This window comes from Carlito syrichta, unplaced genomic scaffold, assembly GCF_000164805.1.
Source record: "Carlito syrichta isolate Samal-C Ts95f unplaced genomic scaffold, Tarsius_syrichta-2.0.1 Scaffold305658, whole genome shotgun sequence".
In the NCBI taxonomy this organism is placed as follows: domain Eukaryota; kingdom Metazoa; phylum Chordata; class Mammalia; order Primates; family Tarsiidae; genus Carlito; species Carlito syrichta.
Window position 1 is genome coordinate 702,401 of NW_007249754.1, and position 19,610 is coordinate 722,010.

Sequence of the window (19,610 nt, forward strand, 5' to 3'; positions counted from 1 at the left end):
AAAAACATTTTAACATAGCCAAATAACCTATTTTTTAAAGGGCTTGGTATATTTTCCAAAGCTTTATGGAGTGATTTATGAAACTTCCATATTGATTATTCAATTTCTTCTACAGAAATTTCTTTATTATTATAAATCAACCTTGTGCTTTTTGTCAAGAAATTAAATTTCAAAAGATCTAGCCCGGACTTGGTGGCTCAGCCTGTAATCCCAGCTTTTAGGGAGGCCGAGGTGAATGGATTGCCAGAGTTTGTGGGTTCAAGATTAGCCTAGGCAACTTGGTGAGACCTCATCTCCACAATAAATAAAAAATTAGCCAGACGTGGTAGTGCACGACTATAGTTCCGGCTACTTGGAAGGCTGAGACGGAAGGATCGCTGGAGCCCAGCAGGTCGACGCTGGGGTGGCCATGAGTGTGCCAGTGCACTCCAGCCTGGGTGATGGAGTGAGACTCTGATTAAAAAAAAAAAGTGCGGGCACATCTACTCAGTCCCCCCCCAAAAAGATCTAAATACTTGTTTTAAAGAAGAAAGTACTCATGCTGCAGTATTATCAGCTCATCTTAATGACTTCACTCCCTTTGGCATCAAAGCCTTAGAAACAGCATTCCAAGCTAGATAAAAAATTTGAAATAGAATAATTCATTAGCTAAGCTGTGTTTCTTCTGGTTTTAATGACGTTTGTCTTTGTAATTATGTATATAAATATATCTTTATGAAAAGACCATTTCAGAAACTCTGAAAGCAGGCAAGACATTCTCATGGAATAAAACAAAATATTAAATGTGGGAAAATAAGCATGTGTAAGAGGAGCATCTTACTAAGTGATACTGGGGAAAAAGTTCTTTTCCCTTCAGATAGCATATAAAGTTTTATTTTGTATCAAAAAAAAAGGAATTTCTAGGATGTCTTTCAATTTGGGTACCTCAGGTAATTTTTATATTGTAGTACTCAGTGAATGAATCCCTTATAATAGAACATCTTAACTCATAATCAGTGGATCGATTTTAGGGTATCAACTAACTTTCTGAATATGTGCAAAAATGTGCGGTTTTTTCTGGGGAACAAATTCATAGTTTGTTATCAGATTCTTACAGAGAACCACTGATTTAGAAACTAAATTTTCTAATAGTAGTTTTATTATTTAGAAACTAAATTGCCTCAGCAAGTATATGATTTTTTTTCTTTCTGTTTTTTTTTTTCTTTTTTTGGTGGGAGGAGGTAAAGACAGGGTCTCCATGTGTTGCCCAGGCTGGTCTTAAACTCTTGGGCATAAGCTATCCTCCTACCTCAGCCTCCCAAAGTGTTGGGATTACAGCCATGAACCCCCGCACCTAGCCAACAAACATAAGATTCTTTAAGACACAGTTTTATGTTAATCCTATCCCTAAATATTCTTTTTATGTTTGTTTATTTGAGTTGGGGGTCTCACTCTGTCACCCAGGCTGGAGTGCAGGGGCACAATCACAGCCCACTGCAACCTCGACACCTTCTGGGCTCAGACATACTTCTACCTCAGCTTTTTGGGTAGCTGAGACTATACACGAGTACACTATGCCTGGCTTATTTTATTTTATTTTTTTGTAGAGATGAGGTTTCGCTGTGTTGTGAGGTCTCAAAGTCCTGGGCTCAAGCACTTCTCCCACCTTGATCTCCCAAAGTGCCGGGATTATAGGCATGAGCCACCATGCCTGGCCTTATCCTTGAATAGCCATATATATCACAGCATAAGCATAGTCGAAATCAGTAAATGTTTAGTGAATTGACTTGAAAAAAGAAAAATCCTCAGTCTCCAAGAATCACCCTGTTGTCTTCAGGGGAACTTTGACAGTCCTCTCATGTCATTTATGGTGGGGTTTGGGGTTGTGGCCAGTGTGAAGAAAGTGTGGAATGCCTTCTTCAGGCTGGAGGTAGGCAAGAAGTAGAGCTACCCCACTTAAAGGAAGTGGCCAGCATGGATTCCAGTTCTGATGTTTATCCAAGGGGTATCTGGGGAAGTCACTTTGTCAATTTGAGGGAATTGAACTTGATAATCTTTGTTCATTCCCCTTCCCATTTCATCTTCTTTTCACCTCTCTCACTTTTTTTTTTGAGTTGGAGCCTCACTCTGTCGCCCAGACTGGAATGCAGTGGCCGCTCCCGGCCACCGCAGCCTCGACCTGCTGGGCTCCAGTGATCCTTCCGCCTCAGCCTTCCAAGTAGCCGGAATTACAGGCATGCGTTACCACGCCCGGCTGATTTTTTTATTTTGTTTTAAAATTAATTGTTTATGTATTTATAGACAGGGTTTCACTATGTTTTCCATGCTGGTCTCAAACTCCTGGCCTCAAGTGATCCTCCCACCTCAGTCTCCCAACTAGTTGGGATTGACCAACGGCAAACACCACACCCAACTCCCAATTCCACTTTTGATAACTAGTTTCTATCCATGAAGTCTATCACTTTGGCATATCTTCTTTGTTATTAGCAGTACTAATACCATCTGCTTTCTGACCTTTATAATATCATACTTGACATATTCTAAGTGAATCTGAAGAATCTTCTTATTTTTCTACTTCCTTCATTATTTTATTAGTTCTTCCTAAAAACCTTCATTTCTACATGTACAATTAGAGAAATTACCCTTAGGGCCAGTCTTTCTCTCATTTGCTAGTATGTGACTTGCATAAGTAACCAGAGTGAAAGTACTCAAGGGCAAATAAACCCATTTGCAAAGGCCAAGCCTTGTAACTGATGTAAAGTCATAAACATGTTATCCACTTAAGGGTCTGTTTTCTGTTGCTTATAACGGGAGTACCTGAAACTGAGTAATTTATAAAGAAACGGAATGTATTTATTTATTTTATTTTTTAATGAGTAAGCTCCTCACTCTGTCACACAGGCTGGAGTGCAGTGGTATGCTCTCAGCCAACCCCAGCCTCGACCTACTAGGTTCAGGTGATCCTTCCGCCTTGGCCTTCCATGTAGCTGAACTACAGGTGTGTGCTACCACATCCGGCTAATTTTTTGATTTATTGTAGAGATGAGGTCTCACCAAGTTGCCCAGGCTGGTCTCCAACCCCTGGGCTCAGGCAATCCTCTTGCCTCTACTTCTCAAAATGCTGGGATTGCAGGCATGAGCCACTGTACCCAGCCAGAATATATTTCTTGTAATTATGGAGACTGAGAAGTTCAAGGTCAAGGGGCCACATCTGATGGGAGCCTTCTTGCTATTGAGGACTCTGCAGAGTCCTGAGACAGTGCATGGCATCACATGGCAAAGGGGCTGAGTATGCTAGGTTATGTCTCTCTTTTTTAATATAGTCACCAGTCCCACTCCTGTGATAACCCATTAATCCATTCATGGATTAACCTTCATGAAGGCAGAACCTTCATTGCCCAATCCCCTCTTAAAGGCCCACCTCTCAATACTGCCACAGGGAGGATTAAATTTTAATGAGTTTCAGAGGAGACAAATATTCAAACCAAAGCAGGTATTTTTATAGGGATTTGGGCTTTTTTTTTTCACCTCAAAAGTGGAAGATTAGAGGAAGCCTATTATTTCTTCCCGGCTCTCTTTGATTTTTAACCTTGGATGTGTTGTGTCTAGTCTTTCTTCGTGTTTTGTTATATCTGTAAAATAGAAGTATATACAGAATTTCCTTTGAAGATACAAATCATTAAAAACTTTATCTAATTGCTGTCTTTGAAACACAAAAGTACCAAGACCACTCTGAGCCCTAACTACTCTGTTCTCTAATATAATCTTCATTGACCAGTGTTCCTTTACTGTACATTTCTATTAAAAGTGTCATTGAAAATCAGCTCTGATTTTAACTGAGCCTCTTAATTTCTTTGTGATAGCCACCCAGTGTCAGGCAACGTTTATCTTTATTTGTTGATAACCCCTTCTGAATCAGTGGTCCCCAGTTATGTCAATCCAGTGGACCATTTTAAACTCAGAATATGTAATTGAATAACTCATATGCTTTTATTAAAATAGGTTCAAATCAACAGGAAAAACTAGCCACAGCTTAGTGCCCGTACTTTAAGTTCCTCAGCTTTAAATAATGCCCAACAGAGACAGTTGTTTATTTGCAAAGTAGGCTCCCAGCAAGCAGAATGGTTACACTGCTCTGTCAGCAATAGGGTGCTATTAATCTAATCTTCAGAGTTAGTTTCCAGTTTCCAAATAGGCCTAAGTAAGGACTTGAAGAAAAGAAATTTAAGCAAAATTTGGAATCAGTAAGAAATAGGAATGTATACTTTTTAAAAGTATAAAATGGCTAGAGAATTAGAGATACTGAGCACGTCTATCAAAAAATAAAAATTTACAGGTATATGCTATTATGAGTCTTTGAATTGCTTGGGACTCTTCATTATAAGGAACAGAAACTCAAAAAGAGTTTATTGGCTCAAGTAGTTGGGAATTCAGGAATGCATCAAACTTTAGAGATGCCTTCTATATTATGCAACTATATTATTTAATTAGAACTGTCCCTTTCTGTCTCTCATCTTTCTATCTTTCTTGCTTGTTGTCTTCATTTTTCGGCAGGTTCTTGCCATGTGGTAAACAGTTGGCCTCCTGAATCACCTTACAGCTAGCAACCTCTAAGAAAAAGAGAGTATCTGTCCTGATATTTCAGTAAAAACCATGGGGAAGATTTTAATTGATCTGGTAGGGGTTGTGTGCCCATTTTTTAACAAAGGGGGTGGAATAGGAGTTCTCTGGAGCCAGCCAAAACCTAGTGATCTCCCTTGGCACAGAAATAGCACCAAATCAGTACTAATCATTTGTATTGCTATCTCAAAATAGATGCATGTTCAAAATAGAACTCTTGGTCTCTACACCCTCACCAAAACCTCTTATCAGTTTGTTATTTGTTTATTTATTTATTTAGAGTCAGTGTCTCACTGTATCATCCAGGGTGGAGTGCAGTGGCGCGCTCATGGCCACTATAGCCTTGACTTTCTGGGCTCAGGTGGTCCTCCCACCTCAGCCTTCCAAGTAGCTGGAACCACAGACGTGTGCCACCATGTCCCCCTGATTTTTATAGTCATTGTAGAGATGAGATCTCACCATGTTGCTCAGGCTGGTCTCAAACCCCTAAGCTCAAGCAATCCTCTCACTTCCACCTCCCAAAATGCTAGGATTATAGGCATGAGACACCACACCTGGCCAGTTCCCCATTTTAGTAAGTGATGACACCATTCTCCAAGTTGCTCAAGCCAGACACCTGTATTTCTTTTTCTTTTGTATGATAGATACTACAAATTATGATATATAAGTGTGTGACCCAAGATCTTAATGTAAAAGGCATCTTAGAGATTATCTGGTTCAGTTTTCTTTTTTTTTTTTTTTTGAGTTGGAGTCTCACTCTGTCTCCCAGACTGGAGTGCAGTGGCCGCTCCCGGCCACCACAGCCTCGACCTGCTGGGCTCCGGCGATCCTTCCGCCTCAGCCTTCCGAGTAGCCGGAATTACAGGCATGCGCTACCACGCCCAGCTGATTTTTTGATTTATTGTAGAGATGAGGTCTTGCTGCCCAGGCGGGTCTCGAACCCGCGGGCTCATGCAGTCGACTCACCTCAGCCTCCCAAAGGCGTGGGATTACAGGCTGAGCCACCGAGCCCGACTCAGTTTTCTAATTTAAGGGCCAAGAGGAAGAAGTTGGCTAGACTCTTGAATTCAGTTGTCCTGACTTCAGTGTAGGAATATCTCTTACTACATTGCCTTTTCTATATCTGGAAATGTGTAGATTTGTGGAAAATGCTTTCTGATTATAATAATGCCTTTTTAATGGGGAGGAAAAAGCAACTAAATTTTTTCTCACTCAGGCAGCTTTCTAATTTCTATATTATTAAGAATTATTGCCGGGCTTGGTGGCTCAGCCTGTAATCCTACGCTTTGGGAGGCTGAGGTGAGTGAATTGCCTCAGCCCGTGCATTCGAGACCCGCCCGGGCAACTTGGTGAGACCTTGTCTTTACAATAAATCAAAAATTAGTGGGCATGGTAGCATGCGTCTGTAGTTCCAGCTACTTGGAAGGCTGAGGCGGAAGGATCGCTGGAGCCCAGCAGGTCAAGGCTATGGCCGAGAGTGTGCCACTGCACTCCAGTCTGGGCAACGGAGTGAGATTCCAACTCAAAAAAAAAAAAAAAAATCATGATGATTAATCTAAGCCAGGTACGTAGAGAATGGAATTAAAGCTGTATCTTGTATCATTCAGTTTCTAATTCAAAAGGGAAAAAAATAGATATTTTTAATGTTTGAAGCTCATTCTCAAATTTACTATTTCATAAGTGCTGTTTTTATTATCATAATTTGCACTGACATATACTTTCCATTTTCTCACTTGATTCCTTTTGTTGTTGTTGTTGTTTCCCTTCTTTTGAGACAGTATCTGACTTTGTCCCCCAGACTGGAGTGCAATGGTGTGATCATGGCTCACCGATCACAACTCACTGTAGCCTGAACCTTTTGGGCTTAGGTGAGCCTTCCATCTCAGCCTTCCAAGTAACTGGGACTACAGGCCTAGCTAATTTTTTTATTTTGTGTAGAGATGAAGTGTTACCCTGTTGCCTATGCTGGTCTCGAGCTCCTGGCTTTAAGCAGACGTCCTGCCTCAGCTTCCCAAAGTACTAGCAGTACAGGTGTAAGCCACCAAGCTTGGCCATTCTTCTTTTTAAAATCTGTATTATTTTCTTTTTGTTCACATATTCTCTTTCCATTCTCTTTTTGTTTTTCCTGTAAGTGAGCATTTATTTATTTTTGTTTATTTAATTTTTTTTTTTTGTAAATATGGAATCTTACTATGTTGCCAAGGCTGGTTTCAGAGACCTGGTTTCAAGTTATTTTCCTACCTCAACCTCCCAAAGTCCTGCGATTACAGGTGTGAGCCACCTTACCTAGTCAAGGAAATTTTTATTTTTATTTTTTAAATTTCATTTCTATTTTTATTTTTTTTTGATTTGGCGTCTCACTCCATTGCCTAGGCTGGAGTGCAGTGGCACGCTCACAGCCACCACAGCCTCGACCCGCTGGGCTCCAATGATCCTTCTGCCTCAGCCTTTCAAGTAGCTGGAACTACAGGTGCATGCTACCACGCCCAGCTAATTTTTTGATTTAGAGGTGAGGTCTCGCCAAGTTATCTAGGCTGTTCTTGAGCCCGTGGGTTCAGGCAGTCCTCTCATCTCAGCCTCCCAAAGCTCTGGGATACAGGTTTGAGCCACCGCACCCAACCTTATTTTTATTTTTTGAGTCAGAGTCTCATTCTGTTGCCCAGGCTGGAGTGCAGTGGCATACTCATGGCCACTGCAACCTCGACCTGCTGGGCTCAGGCAATCCTTCTGCCTCAGCCTTTCTAAGTAGTTGTAACTACAGGTGTGCGCTACCACACCTGGCTTATTTTTTTATTTACTGTAGAGATGAGGTCTCACCAAGTTGCCCAGGCTGGTCTCAAACTCCTAAGCTCAGGGAGTCCTCTCACCTCGGCCTCCCAAAGTGCTGGAATTACAGTCTTGATAGTGTCATTTAAAAAAAAAAAATTTTTATTTTTAAATGACACTACCAAAACTGTAAGAAAACCAGTTTCCCAACAGGGCATGTTAATTAGTAACAGACCTTTTTGAGACTTCTGTTTTAAAAAATAATTATTTGCTAACTTATGAAGTGGAGCCTTAATTAAAAGTTTTAGAATATGAAATGTCATGCTAAAATATTAACTATATTGAATGTGTGTGTGAGGTTTAAACACATTTATGAAATGTTAATACTTTTGAATAGAAGATGCTAACAGAAGAACTACTAGATCTACCACCAGGTTTATTATTATTTCCCTTGTACCTTCTTACGTAGTTTGTCTCGGCCTTTTTGTTTGTTTTTTACCTCATTTCTGAATGAGGTAAAATTGAGGTGAATTTAGGAACAACCAGTTGAGTCATGATTTTACATAAGATATGAGACAGGTACCCGGTAAACAAAATCGGGCATTTATTTATATACACAATTTACATAGAATCTTCAGTTAAGCAGTATTCCACAAACTTTATATTCTTAAAAATACCCTTACTAGTAACATCTTCAGCCTCATCCTTCCAATCCCATTTGATTTTGAAGAAAAGTAAAGAAATGTTTAAGCTTATCAACTGCTTTCTGCCAGTCTTTATTTAGTTCCTGAACAAGCTAGACAGTCTTGTTTTTAGGCTTGCCGTGCCTATGGAAATAATTTCCCTGAGGAAAGAAATCATTTTCTTTGCATTAGTTTCTGCATTCAAGAAAACATTTCTGTGTGGATTTGGATAAGTGTTTGAAGCCTCCCATTTCTCTGTCTCAGCAGGAGGATGTAGATACCAGAGGATAAGCCAGCTGGCAGAGGACCTTGGAGTACCAACATTGGCCCTCTTCAGCTCTGTATTGTAGCATTACAGAGCGATTTCTTCCTTCTGGAATGTCCCCAGGCAGATAATTTAATTACAGATTAATATACAGAGCCAGCCACTGTTTATTGCATATGTTCCTTTACTCAGATAATTTGATAATAAAAATAGTCATGTTGATTTGTTGTTATAAGCTAGAGAGGTCTCTTTTTCCTCTTCAATTTAAAACCTTTATTTTCAATACAAATTATACTTTTTAAGAAGTGTGTATTTCAATGGTTGTTAGTATATTCATGAAGTTGTGAAACCATCACCATAATCAATTTTAGAAGGTTTTCGTCGCCTGAGAAAGAACCTTCATGCCCACAGCAATCACTCCCCTCCTCCCCATTTCTGTCCTTTACCCCTAGGCAACCACTAATCTATTTTCTGTCTTTATAGACTTTCTTATTCCAACATTCATGCAAATGGAATCAAGTGACATGTGGTCTCTCACAACTGACTTGATGTTTTTATGCTTCATCTGTGTTGTGGCACATATCAGTACAATCAGCCCTCGTGATCCACAGGGGGTTTGTTCCCAGGATCTGCAGATACCAGAATGTCCACGTCCCGAATGTAAAGTGGTACAGTGTTTGTGCATAGCCTACATGCATCTTCTTGTATACTTTAAGTAGCTCTAGGTTACTTGTAATACCTAATACAATGTAAATGCTATGTAAATAGTTGTTATACTGTATTTTTTAGGGAATAGTGACAAGAAAAAAGGTCAGTACATGTTCAGTACAGAGGCAGTTTTTTCCCCCCCGAGTATTTTTTATCAACTGCTGTTGGTTGAACCCATGTTTACATAACCCACGGATATGGATATGGAAGGCTGACTGTACTTCATTTTTTAATTCCAAAATATATACCATTGTATATATGTAGCATATTTTGTTTATCCATTCATCCATTGATAGACACTGGGCTGTTTTCACTCTGGGGCTGTTATGAGTAAGGCTGCTACAAATGTTCGTGTACAAGGTTTCATGCGAACATATGCTTTCATTTCTCTTGGGAGTGGAATTGTTGGGTCACATGGTAACTCTGTTTAACCTTCTGAGGAATTGCCAGATTGTCATCAACCTTTTAAAAATCCTTAGACAGTGAAAACTTTTATCTGCTGTTGCCCTTAAGTAAAACTTTATTCTCTTTTTTCAAATATTTTAAGACTGAATAATGTTTCTTCATGGGAATGTTAGCTAATTTACTGAAAAATTTTGATAGGTAAAATATATACTACAGAGTCTCCTGGCTTGCCATTTCATTTCCAAAAATATTTTCAAGTTAACTAATAATGACTATGCCAGTTGATATTTTCTTGTTTTTTTGTCTACTCAAAACTATTCCGTCATATTAAATGCAGCAATACGAGGTTACCATAGTTCTAAGAATTTATTTTTATGTATATTTTAAAAGGAATTTTATTGTTATGAAGTCTTGGGTATCTCTGATTTTATTTTTCTAGTTAACAGTTTCTAAATTAACTATATATAAATTGGTTCCTAGTTGGAAGCCATTACGTCCCAGCCTTGGAATATCTTGTACTATTTCAGTGTTATGTTCAGTATACAAATAAACTATAATACAAGTTTAGAGGCATGATTTTAAACAAAGTTAGGAGGGGGCCAAAAAAACCCAGACTTAAAAATTGTGTATTTTTTCTTACATGTTTAAATTTCAGTCACCTTCAAAGTACTCTTCGTTTTGGATGCAGTACATCTATGGAGATGCTTTGTCCACTGCTCAAAACAGCTTTTGAACTCATGAATTTTGATGCCTTGTAGTGCTTCTGCCATTTTTTGCTTTACCTCTTCTAAAATGTTTCTCTTTGAGGATTCTTTCCATCTGAAGAAACAAAATGGTTGCTTTGGGCGAGATCCAGTGAATAGTGAGAGTAGGGCACCAGGGTGCATGCCGTTTTTAGTCAAAAACTGCTGAACACAACGTGGTGTGCATAGGTGTGCTTGTAAATCACCCATAGTGAAATGGGCAGAATCGAAAGCCTCTCCCAGAAAATTCACTGGAGTCGAATGCAGCCTCACAACAATGCTCGCTGGTACACTGATGCCTGTAGGTTCCTAGAACCCTTACCTAGTGGAGGAAGCCTATACTACAAGGGGCTTGCCTCCAAAAAATAATTCCGATAATTCTGGGTTTTTTTGGGTTTCCCCTTGAACAATTAAAAGTTTTGACCCAATGGAACTAAACTTTGTTTATCTGAAATATTCAAACACTTGAAGCATTTGTCAGTGATAGATGAAATGTTACTAAATTGAGATAATTTACCAGCACACAAATATTAATGCAATACTTGGTTTTTCAAATTTTGGATTAAGTGATAAAGTAGGGCTGAAAAGATGGGATGGGGTTTGTGCCTTGACCATTCCATTACCCTGTGTCTTCTTGCTAGAGTTTCAAAGGCAGGAATGCAGCTGATGGGACCCTGAAAGGAAGACAGGAGTGGGGGCTACTGGGGAAGAGGAAGTGAAACCACTAGTAAAAGAGTGGAAAAAGCCAGGCTCGGTGGCTCAGCCTGTAATCCCATGCTTTGGGAGGCAGAGGTGAGTGGATTGCCTGAGCCCGCGGGTTCGAGACCCACCTGGGCAACTTGGCGAGACCTCATCTCTACAATAAATTAAAAAATCAGCCGAGCGTGGTAGCGCATGCCTGTAATTCTGGTTACTCAGAAGGCTGAGGTGGAAGGCCACTGCACTCCAGTCTGGGCGACAGAGTGAGACTCCAACTCAAAAAAAAAAGAGTAGAAAAATACAGAGGTTGTCAATGTTCCAGAGAAGTCCCCAGCCTCTCTTTTTCCTGTGCATGGTTTTCTCTGTCTAAAGGAGTGAAAACTTCTGCTGCCTTTGTTCACAGTTTCTTTCTAATGTGTAGCTTATTTTTTAATGGAAGAATTTTCTGTCTTGTAGTCACAAACATCTTCATCAGTAAGTCCTACATTCTGTTGACATCTCTTAAAGGAGTTGTAGTCATTCACCCAAAGATGAAATGATACTTTTGAAATTATCACAGAAGCAATAATGTCCTTCTGTTGAATCACTTTATAAAAAGAACAGTGTCCGGGCATGACAGCTCATGGCTATAATCCCAGCACTTTGGGAGGCCAAGGCTGGAGAATCACTTGAGACCAGGAGTTCGAGAACAGCCTGGGCAACATAGTAAGGTCCTGTCTTTACAAAAAAATTTAAAAATTAGCCAGGTATGGTGGCACACACCTATAGTCCTAACCACTCAGGAGCCCAGCATTTGGGGGCTGCAATGAGCTATGATTGTACCATTGCACTCTAGCCTGAGCAGCAGAGGAAGACCCTGTCTCCTTAAAAAAAAAAAAAAAAGGGGGGGGGCATATAGTGCCTTTCCCGTCAGTGACTGCATTAACCAGTGCCATCTTTGGTGTAGATTTGTGTATTGCATTGCATTTTCGATCAAACCTTTTTGAAAAGATTTTATGACTACAAGCTGAGTAGGGTCATATTATTAGCTTACTGAAAATAAGCAGGAGTTAGTGATCGGCTATAAAAAGTTAATGTTTTTAAACAACTTCTAGGAATTTAGATAGTTGAGTTATTACATGTATGTAATGCTTATCACTGAAATGTCTGATAAAATGCTGATAAGTCCTCCACATGTTAAAAGAGTAGTAGAAGGAGCAATAATATGAGAAATGGTGGAGGGGTAGAGGGAGAGAAGGAAGAGAAAAAAGACTAAAATAGTAGGCCACTGTGCCTTGTGACTCTATACAGGTTTGTCTTAGTCTTGAGGGAAATTAGAAAGTTGATATGTGACTTTCTGGCTTCTTGGCCACCACAATTTTATCTTGACTCACAAATGCAAACAAGCATCCTAATTATTTGGCCCCTTTGGTCAAGGATGTGCTTTGCTGTTTCCTTCCAAGGAAGCTGTGATGTTCCATCCCTTTTTTCTCTGCCTTCAGATTTGCTGTAAATGCTCTCCCACACATTGTCTTGCTGAAGAATTGCTGGACCTGAGCCAGTTTATTCACATCTTATGCTACAGCACGGCACATAGTCTGTAATGAGAAGTCTCCCCAGACCAATGTGACATAAAAGTGATCTACTCAGTTCTTCGTTTAAAATACAGGTGGTTGAAAAGTCAGTCAGTGCTTAGAATAAGTGAGAGGAGGAGAATGCGTCTCTTGATCTCTGTACAGAATTGCTGTTCAATTTGAATAATCAATATGTCCTCAAAGAACTTAACATCTTTATTCAGGCTGAGTTAGATGCCTCTTCTTGGCAGGCTAAAATACCCTGTATACATACATGTATGCCTTTATCACTTTATTTTATAACTGCCTATTTCTGTGCCTTTGTGTTTGCTCCCACCCCCACCCTAATCTTATACTGTGAACTCTATGAAGAAGACCTTACCGTTCCACCTGGCACTTTGCAAGTGCTGGAATAGATAGCTGAGTGAATATATGAATAAAAAAAGGAAAATGAGATGACCACGTAATTTTCAGTCATAGTAGAACCTTTAAAATCATCTCAATTGGCTTTATCTTCAGCCATATTTTAACACTATAATACAGATTTTAGTAATAAATGTCACTCAAATGTAAGTTGTACAGTTTCGTCCATAAACTTTTGTTTCTCAAACAGGGTCACTGCTTGCTTCTAAGCACGAACTAGAGTTTGAAAAGTCTATTTATATGGACCGTCTCAGTGATCTGTCACCCCTGCCCCAACCCCCAACCTGGCCACCACCCTGTAATCCTCTTAGCTGCCTTGTCACCCTTAAGTACACCCTCCTCATTCTGCGTAAGTACTCTGAGTCTCTATGATGCTCAGACAGGTACTATAATAGGAACATATGGTTTAAGAGGAGAATAAGACATGTAAATAAAGGATTAGGATATACCGTAATAGTGCTATCATCAAAGTGTGTGCCCTGTGAAATGTAAATCTAAGGTAAGGTTGTTAGGGAGAGTTTCTCTGAAACAGTGACACTTGAGCCTAATCTTAAAGGATGAGAAGTTCCAATTTGAGAAACAGGGTAAACATACAGGGAAGGGAAACAGCATGTGGGCAAACCCCAGAAACATGCAGATGCAGACATGGGCAGTAGATACAAGGAGGAAGATGGGAAGATAAGGCTGAAGGGAGAAAGCAGGCCTGAGTGGTGCCTATGAAGGAGTCTGGAACTTCAGGTGTGTGCCCAAGGGGATGCCGCTGAGGCATTTTAGGCAGAGGAATGACATGACCTCACTGTTTTCCCTCCGTGCCTTCTTCCCTTTAGGGATTTTCTGACCTTGTTTTTCCCTGTTGTCACTTCTCTGCTAATGCTGTGTGCCTGCTCCCTTGCGGAGTTTGTTTATTTGGTTAGAGTAAATGGTCTTAGGTTGCAGTTTGGAGCATCCTAACAATCCAGGAAGTTTTCTTGCTCCTCGCCCCACCCCAGAAAAAAAAATCTCTGCCATAGTGACCCTAATCCTATTTTGTTACTTGATGAGTTGACAGGCTATGATTATCTCTTTCCATTCTTACTGTTACAAAGAAAGGAGAGTGACATCTTCATGTATAATAAATATTCCGTTTATCACACCAGATTTCCAAAATGAGGGTGTCTACACATGAGAGCAACTGAATCGGTACACTCAAGATTCTCTTAGTATTTTCTGTTTAACACTTCTTAGGCTTTTCGCTTTCTGTGCCTATGTTATAAATGACCACACTGGACTTGAAGTCAAGAGAGCTTCTTTTCCATCGGCTGCCAAAGTGCTCCTGGCAATTGCTCTTTCCATGTTTGACCCATTGTAGTGCATCCACAATTATAGGATTGTTTATGCAACAACATCTTAGCCAGTCTCGTAATAAATCATTCTTTGGAATTTTACAAAGATGTCATTCTTGGCACCTAAACTGAGAATCATTTATGCCTAACCCATCATTTTCTATTTATGAATTAGAAAGTAGTTTAGGAACAGTGTTCCATTTTTCAATGTAATTTGCAGAAGCAGATGGCAGACGTGCCTATTACCTGGATGTCTCAAGCCTTTCTGCTTACTCATTCACATGGGCCCGCTAGTGTAGCCAACTGTAGGTGTGGGAGTTAGGCAGGCCTGTGGGGGAACCCAGGGCTCATCTGGTTCGTTGCTGCCACCTGCTGGGGCCTGGCTGCTGGATGGGAAGGCTGCCGGATGGAGAGCTAAACCACCCAGGGCCTTGTAAGGAACCCGTGTGTAGTCCCACAGTGCTCATCAGTTATGATTCTAGGTGTCAGCCTACTCCTAACTGAAAGGACCTTATGAACTCTAGAGCAGCGGTCCCCAACCATTTGGGCATCAGGGACCAGTTTTTCCACGGATGGGTGGGAGTGAGGGGTGCAGATCATCGGACATTCGATTCTCATAAGGAACGCACAACCCTCACATGTGCAGTTCACAACTGGGTTGTTGCTCCTATATGAGTGCCCAAGCTAATCTGACTGCAGGCCATCTCCTCTCGCCCCCTGCTCAACTTCTGCTGTGCGGCCAGTTCTTAACAGGTTACAGTACAAGTCTGCCGCCCAGGGAATCTCTGCTCTCGAAAATGATATTAGTCGGCATAAAGTGACATTAGATTATGTTGGTATTGCATTATCTCCAGCAAGATGAGGCTCAGCGAACTAAGCAACGCTCCAGAGACTCAAAGATACTCGAGTTTCAGAACTGGGGCTTACTTGACACCTTTCCAGAAGATTCTGATGCAAGTAGTTGAGCACTTGAGAAGGGCACTATCTTAAATATTATCTAGATAAGAGCTCTCTACCATTTTTGTATTAGTGCCTGTTTCTACTAATAAGAAAAATTACATCTTCCATCAATGGGATGAATCATCATAATACTGTAATTGGTTCTTTGAGGCATACACATAAAAATGATTGGATTGGCTTTTTAAAAAGTCACTTTAAATAATTAGCTTTTCTTCTCCAAGAAGGAGGTGCTATTACTCATGTTGGTCAGCTTATTTTGGACTGCTTTTTTGGCCTCGAGTATTGGTAAGCAAAGATGGGATTTAGTATTACACTTGATATAGCCAATATTTCCATGAATATAGTATTCATTTTATAAATGTTGAATTATTAGGGACCTAATACAGACTTTTCTTTGGAGGAGCCAAGCACAAGAAAGCTGTCTTCTCCTGTGGTTTTTAGCATGTCTTGTTATCACTTCTTATGTTTTACCCTGAGTTGGCAAGCTTGACCAATGTGCAAATAATAGTAAATATAAATAATAACTTTCCTTCTTAACAAGAAACCTAAGTGACCTAATAGCAAGTTTGAGAATCCATCTTAGAACTGAGAATTCTGGATTCCTGTCATGATGCTTGCTTCATTGAGTATTCTCAAAAATATTTGTCACTTGTGATATATGCCATTGCTCTTGAGACTGCTGGTTCAGTCTGACTGTAAACCTATTCCTTGAAGCCACCGAACTCAAGGACAAGTTACACTCGGTATACATTGTCATATTAGTAAACACTGAGCACCAGTAACTTTTAGTGTATTTTCATCTAGACTTTTTTTTTTCTAGCTTTCAAGTTGTTGGCATTCAAAACTTCCAACCACTTGAATGCTAATGATCATTTATTTAATATGGGTATTATATATTGCATATGTAAAATCAAGTTTATACCTCTATAGAAAAATCTTGTGCTTTCAGGATAATTTTTATTATCTGCATATGTGCTTTGGTGTATCATTTTATTTTAAATTTTGTTTCCTGCCTTTATAATCTCATCTGTTAGGGTTTTCTGTTTTTGTTTCAGGGGTACCTGAAGGAAATCTTGAAAGAAATTGGTGTTCAGAACGTAAAAGGGATCCACAAAAACACATGGGAGCTGAAGCCAGAGTACAGACATTACCAAGGAGAAGAAAAGAGTGATTAAGAAGAGTCCCAGCCAGCCTGCTAAGGGAACAAGTCCCGGGCGATGCTGAGCAAAGGCCTTGGCACTGGGATGCTTGAGCAGCAATGTTAACAGGGGTAAAATGACAATACTTCCATTTCTCTTGGTACATTTTATAAATCTATAATTCTTATAAAGTTTCTTAAGTGTTTTTTGAGGAGAAAGAACAGATTTATTTATAGACTTAACTTGTATTAAACCAGATTATTCTCAATGGGAATGGGGGTTGGGGGGATTTAGAGGGTCTTTCTTAAGTATTAACTTTCAATATGTGAGATTAGAAAATGTCTTTTAGACTGGGCTTGGCGGCTCAGCCTGTAATCCCAGCACTTTGGGAGGCTGAGGCGAGTGGATTGCCTGAGCCCGTGGGTTAGAGACCCACCTGGGCAACTTGGCAAGACCTTGTCTCTACAATAAATCAAAAACTAGCCAGGCGTAGTAGCACACACCTGTAGTTACTTGGAAGGCTGAGGCAGAAGGCTCGCTGGAGCCCAGCAGGTCAAGGTTGCGGTGGCTGGGAGCATGCCACTGCACTCCAGTCTGAGTGACAGAATGAGACTCCAACTCAAAAAAAAAAAAAAAATGAGGACTCTCTGTCCTTGCTGTGTCTCGGAGGAACTGAGGTAATACAGATCCAAAGAGAATGATATAATGAGAAAAAGTAGTCACCTACAGAAGCTCTTAAAAGGAATCAGAAGCCAAAGTTCTTATTCTGAAATTGTCAAAAAACAAAGCTGTCTTTTTTATAAACAGGTGATCATGTTTCATGTTCAACACACATTAATAAAATTTTAAGTTTGTAGTAAGATGACAGTTTTTATTATTAGCTTATTTTACTCCAATGATATTGATAGGCAAGATGGACAGACTCATGGTCAATTGATGCTTCTTTTGTTTGCTTTTAAAATAATTGGAAGTTAAGTACCTTTCCAGAATTTCAGCATATATCTCCCCCAGTCAGATTATAAGCTTCTCAAAGACTGGCTTGTCTACAGAACATCACTGCCCACTCAACAGACATGTATTGACCATCCTGATATTAGCAAACTAAAGCAGGGTGTAGGGGTGCCAGACACAAAAGGTCCATGTCAATTCCTGGGGAATGAACATGTTTCTTTTGTCTTTCTCTTAAATTAATTTTTAAAATAAAAGCAATACATATACATGATTAAAGTTTCTTGTAGCCCAACATGTTGTATATTAGACAATCTAAAACCATACCATCAAGACCACCAAAACAAAAATCATCTTTAGCAAATTAACCACAGTGAAAAGTTGTTTTTATGCTTGTTCCTTTTGTCAGCTGCCTCTGGAGACTTGCAACCAAGAAGCAGAGAATGCTAAAATTTTAAGAAAATGTTATATAATTGAAGCAAAGAGATACTACTCATTGAAAGAAATCGTTTTTTATATTACTTGCTTTCAGCAGCAGAAAACAGAATTCCAAGTGCCACAGCACTGAGATTTTTATTCTTGTATTCACCTATAAAATTTCGAAAAGGAGCCGGGCTCGGTGGCTCAGCCTGTAATCCCGCGCCTTTGGGAGGCTGAGGTGAGTGGATTGCCTGAGCCCATGGGTTCGAGACCCACCTGGGCAGCGAGACCTCATCTCTACAATAAATCAAAAAATCAGCTGGGCATGGTAGCGTATGCCTGTAATTCTGGCTACTTGGAAGGCTGAGGCGGAAGGATCACTGGAGCCCAGCAGGTCGAGGCTGCGGTGGCCGCACTCCAGTCTGGGCGACCGAGTGAGACTCCAACTCAAAAAAAAAAAAAAATTTCGAAAAGGAGTGTCTTCTCTTTACCCAGTCCACCCCAAGCTGTCTTATGTGCAGGAATCAAATGTGATATACCCATTACCTTCCAGTTCCTGATAACTGGAGGCTCCATGCGGGAGGCCCATGGATAATGGTCTCATAAATCTGTGTAGGACTGAGAACTCTGGGTACCTGCCTGTGCTTGGCTTATAGTGTGTACCTTCCCCTCACTCTTGTCTTTTGTGAGATATGGTACTGCCCTGAAGCGAACTCTGCACATGTCTTTTGTTTTTGTGGTAATAGTGCCTGTCAGATCGAGCGCGGTGGCTGTACCCATAGAGTCTCCAGCTATGCTTTGGCTTTTGTAAACCTCAGCTTCTTTTAGTTGCCTGTTACCCATCACACCAGATTGCAGCTGCTTGGGTCTGTTAAATGCTTGTTATCTCTTTAGTAGAATAGTTAATCTAGGTGGTAGACTGGTGCTATTCCTGATTAATTTTGAAAAATTATCTTCTTATTAAATGTTAAAATATGTTGGCCATAGAGGAGATTCTGCCTCCCATCCAGGTTCCCTTATGCTTTTATTTCAGGACTCTCTTGCTTTGACAAAGATCAGGAAGTAGGAACTCTTTGCCCTTATAAGATTTGAGATTGAGAGAGGCAAGGCAGATAAGGGAGATGTGCATCTCTGGTCCCGTGTCACATGGAAGGAGGAGAGGAAGGCCATATTAAATAAATGAGATTGTTAAACTCAACTAATACACACACTTAAGGGATGTTTTAACTGACAAGATGTGATAGGATGATAGTTGCTGGGCATTGGAAAGGTTTGAAATTACATGTTGCCACAGTAACTTCTAAAGTGATGTATCTCTAAAAAGAGAACAGATTGTGCTCTTTTGTATTATGAGCAGCTCTTATGAGTTTCAGCAGAATTGCAGTTGTTTTTAATGATCTGTGAACAAATTTTTCTGTAAGCTTATTTTCATCTTTGTCGGTACCTATTGTGTAATAATAGTAAACACTTATTGGTCTCTATGTACCTAGTAGTATGTTAAATGCTCCAAAATATTATCTCACTAAATCCTCGCAAGCATTGTCGAGAGGTAGATAATGTCCATTTTATGGAACCATCTCCTGTCCAGCATATCATTGTTGAGTACTGGTACCTCTGTGGGGGAATTCTACCCATGGGGCAAAATCAGAGTATACTTTTCCAGAATTCTCCTCTTCCCCACCCCCCCCAAAAACCAGGAAAATGGAGCTGATCCTAGCAAAGTTGTGAAGGAGTTTGTCATTGGTTTTCCTACTTGAATCCAGACACCCAAACCCCCTACCCGCAGGATGAAGACCAAACTTCCACCTCTGAAGTCAAGATCCTTTCACTAAAAGTGTAATCCCTCTTACATACACTTCAAGTACCCTGATAGAGAGTCTGACTTCAGCATAGACTGTATAATTGAGACCTCCCTGAATTGAGCCTTCAAGTGGAATATGATGGGTAGGTGCTCTGAGCTGAAAGGGGCATCCTACG

At 40.2% G+C, this 19,610-nt stretch overlaps 1 protein-coding gene across 2 annotated transcripts in view; it reads left to right on the forward strand.

The window, feature by feature from the left end:
• The window catches only part of GTF2F2 (general transcription factor IIF subunit 2), a 161,248-nt gene extending 144,561 nt beyond the window's left edge, over window positions 1–16,687 (forward strand). The window contains exon 8 of one of the 2 annotated variants that reach the window (XM_021714490.1): window positions 16,161–16,687. In XM_021714490.1, coding sequence (XP_021570165.1) covers window positions 16,161–16,301 — 141 coding nt within the window. In that variant the 3' untranslated portion in view covers window positions 16,302–16,687. The remainder of the gene's footprint in view (window positions 1–16,160) is intronic. The other variant, XM_008062133.1, reaches the window with a different exon arrangement.
• Window positions 16,688–19,610: the final 2,923 nt, after the last annotated feature.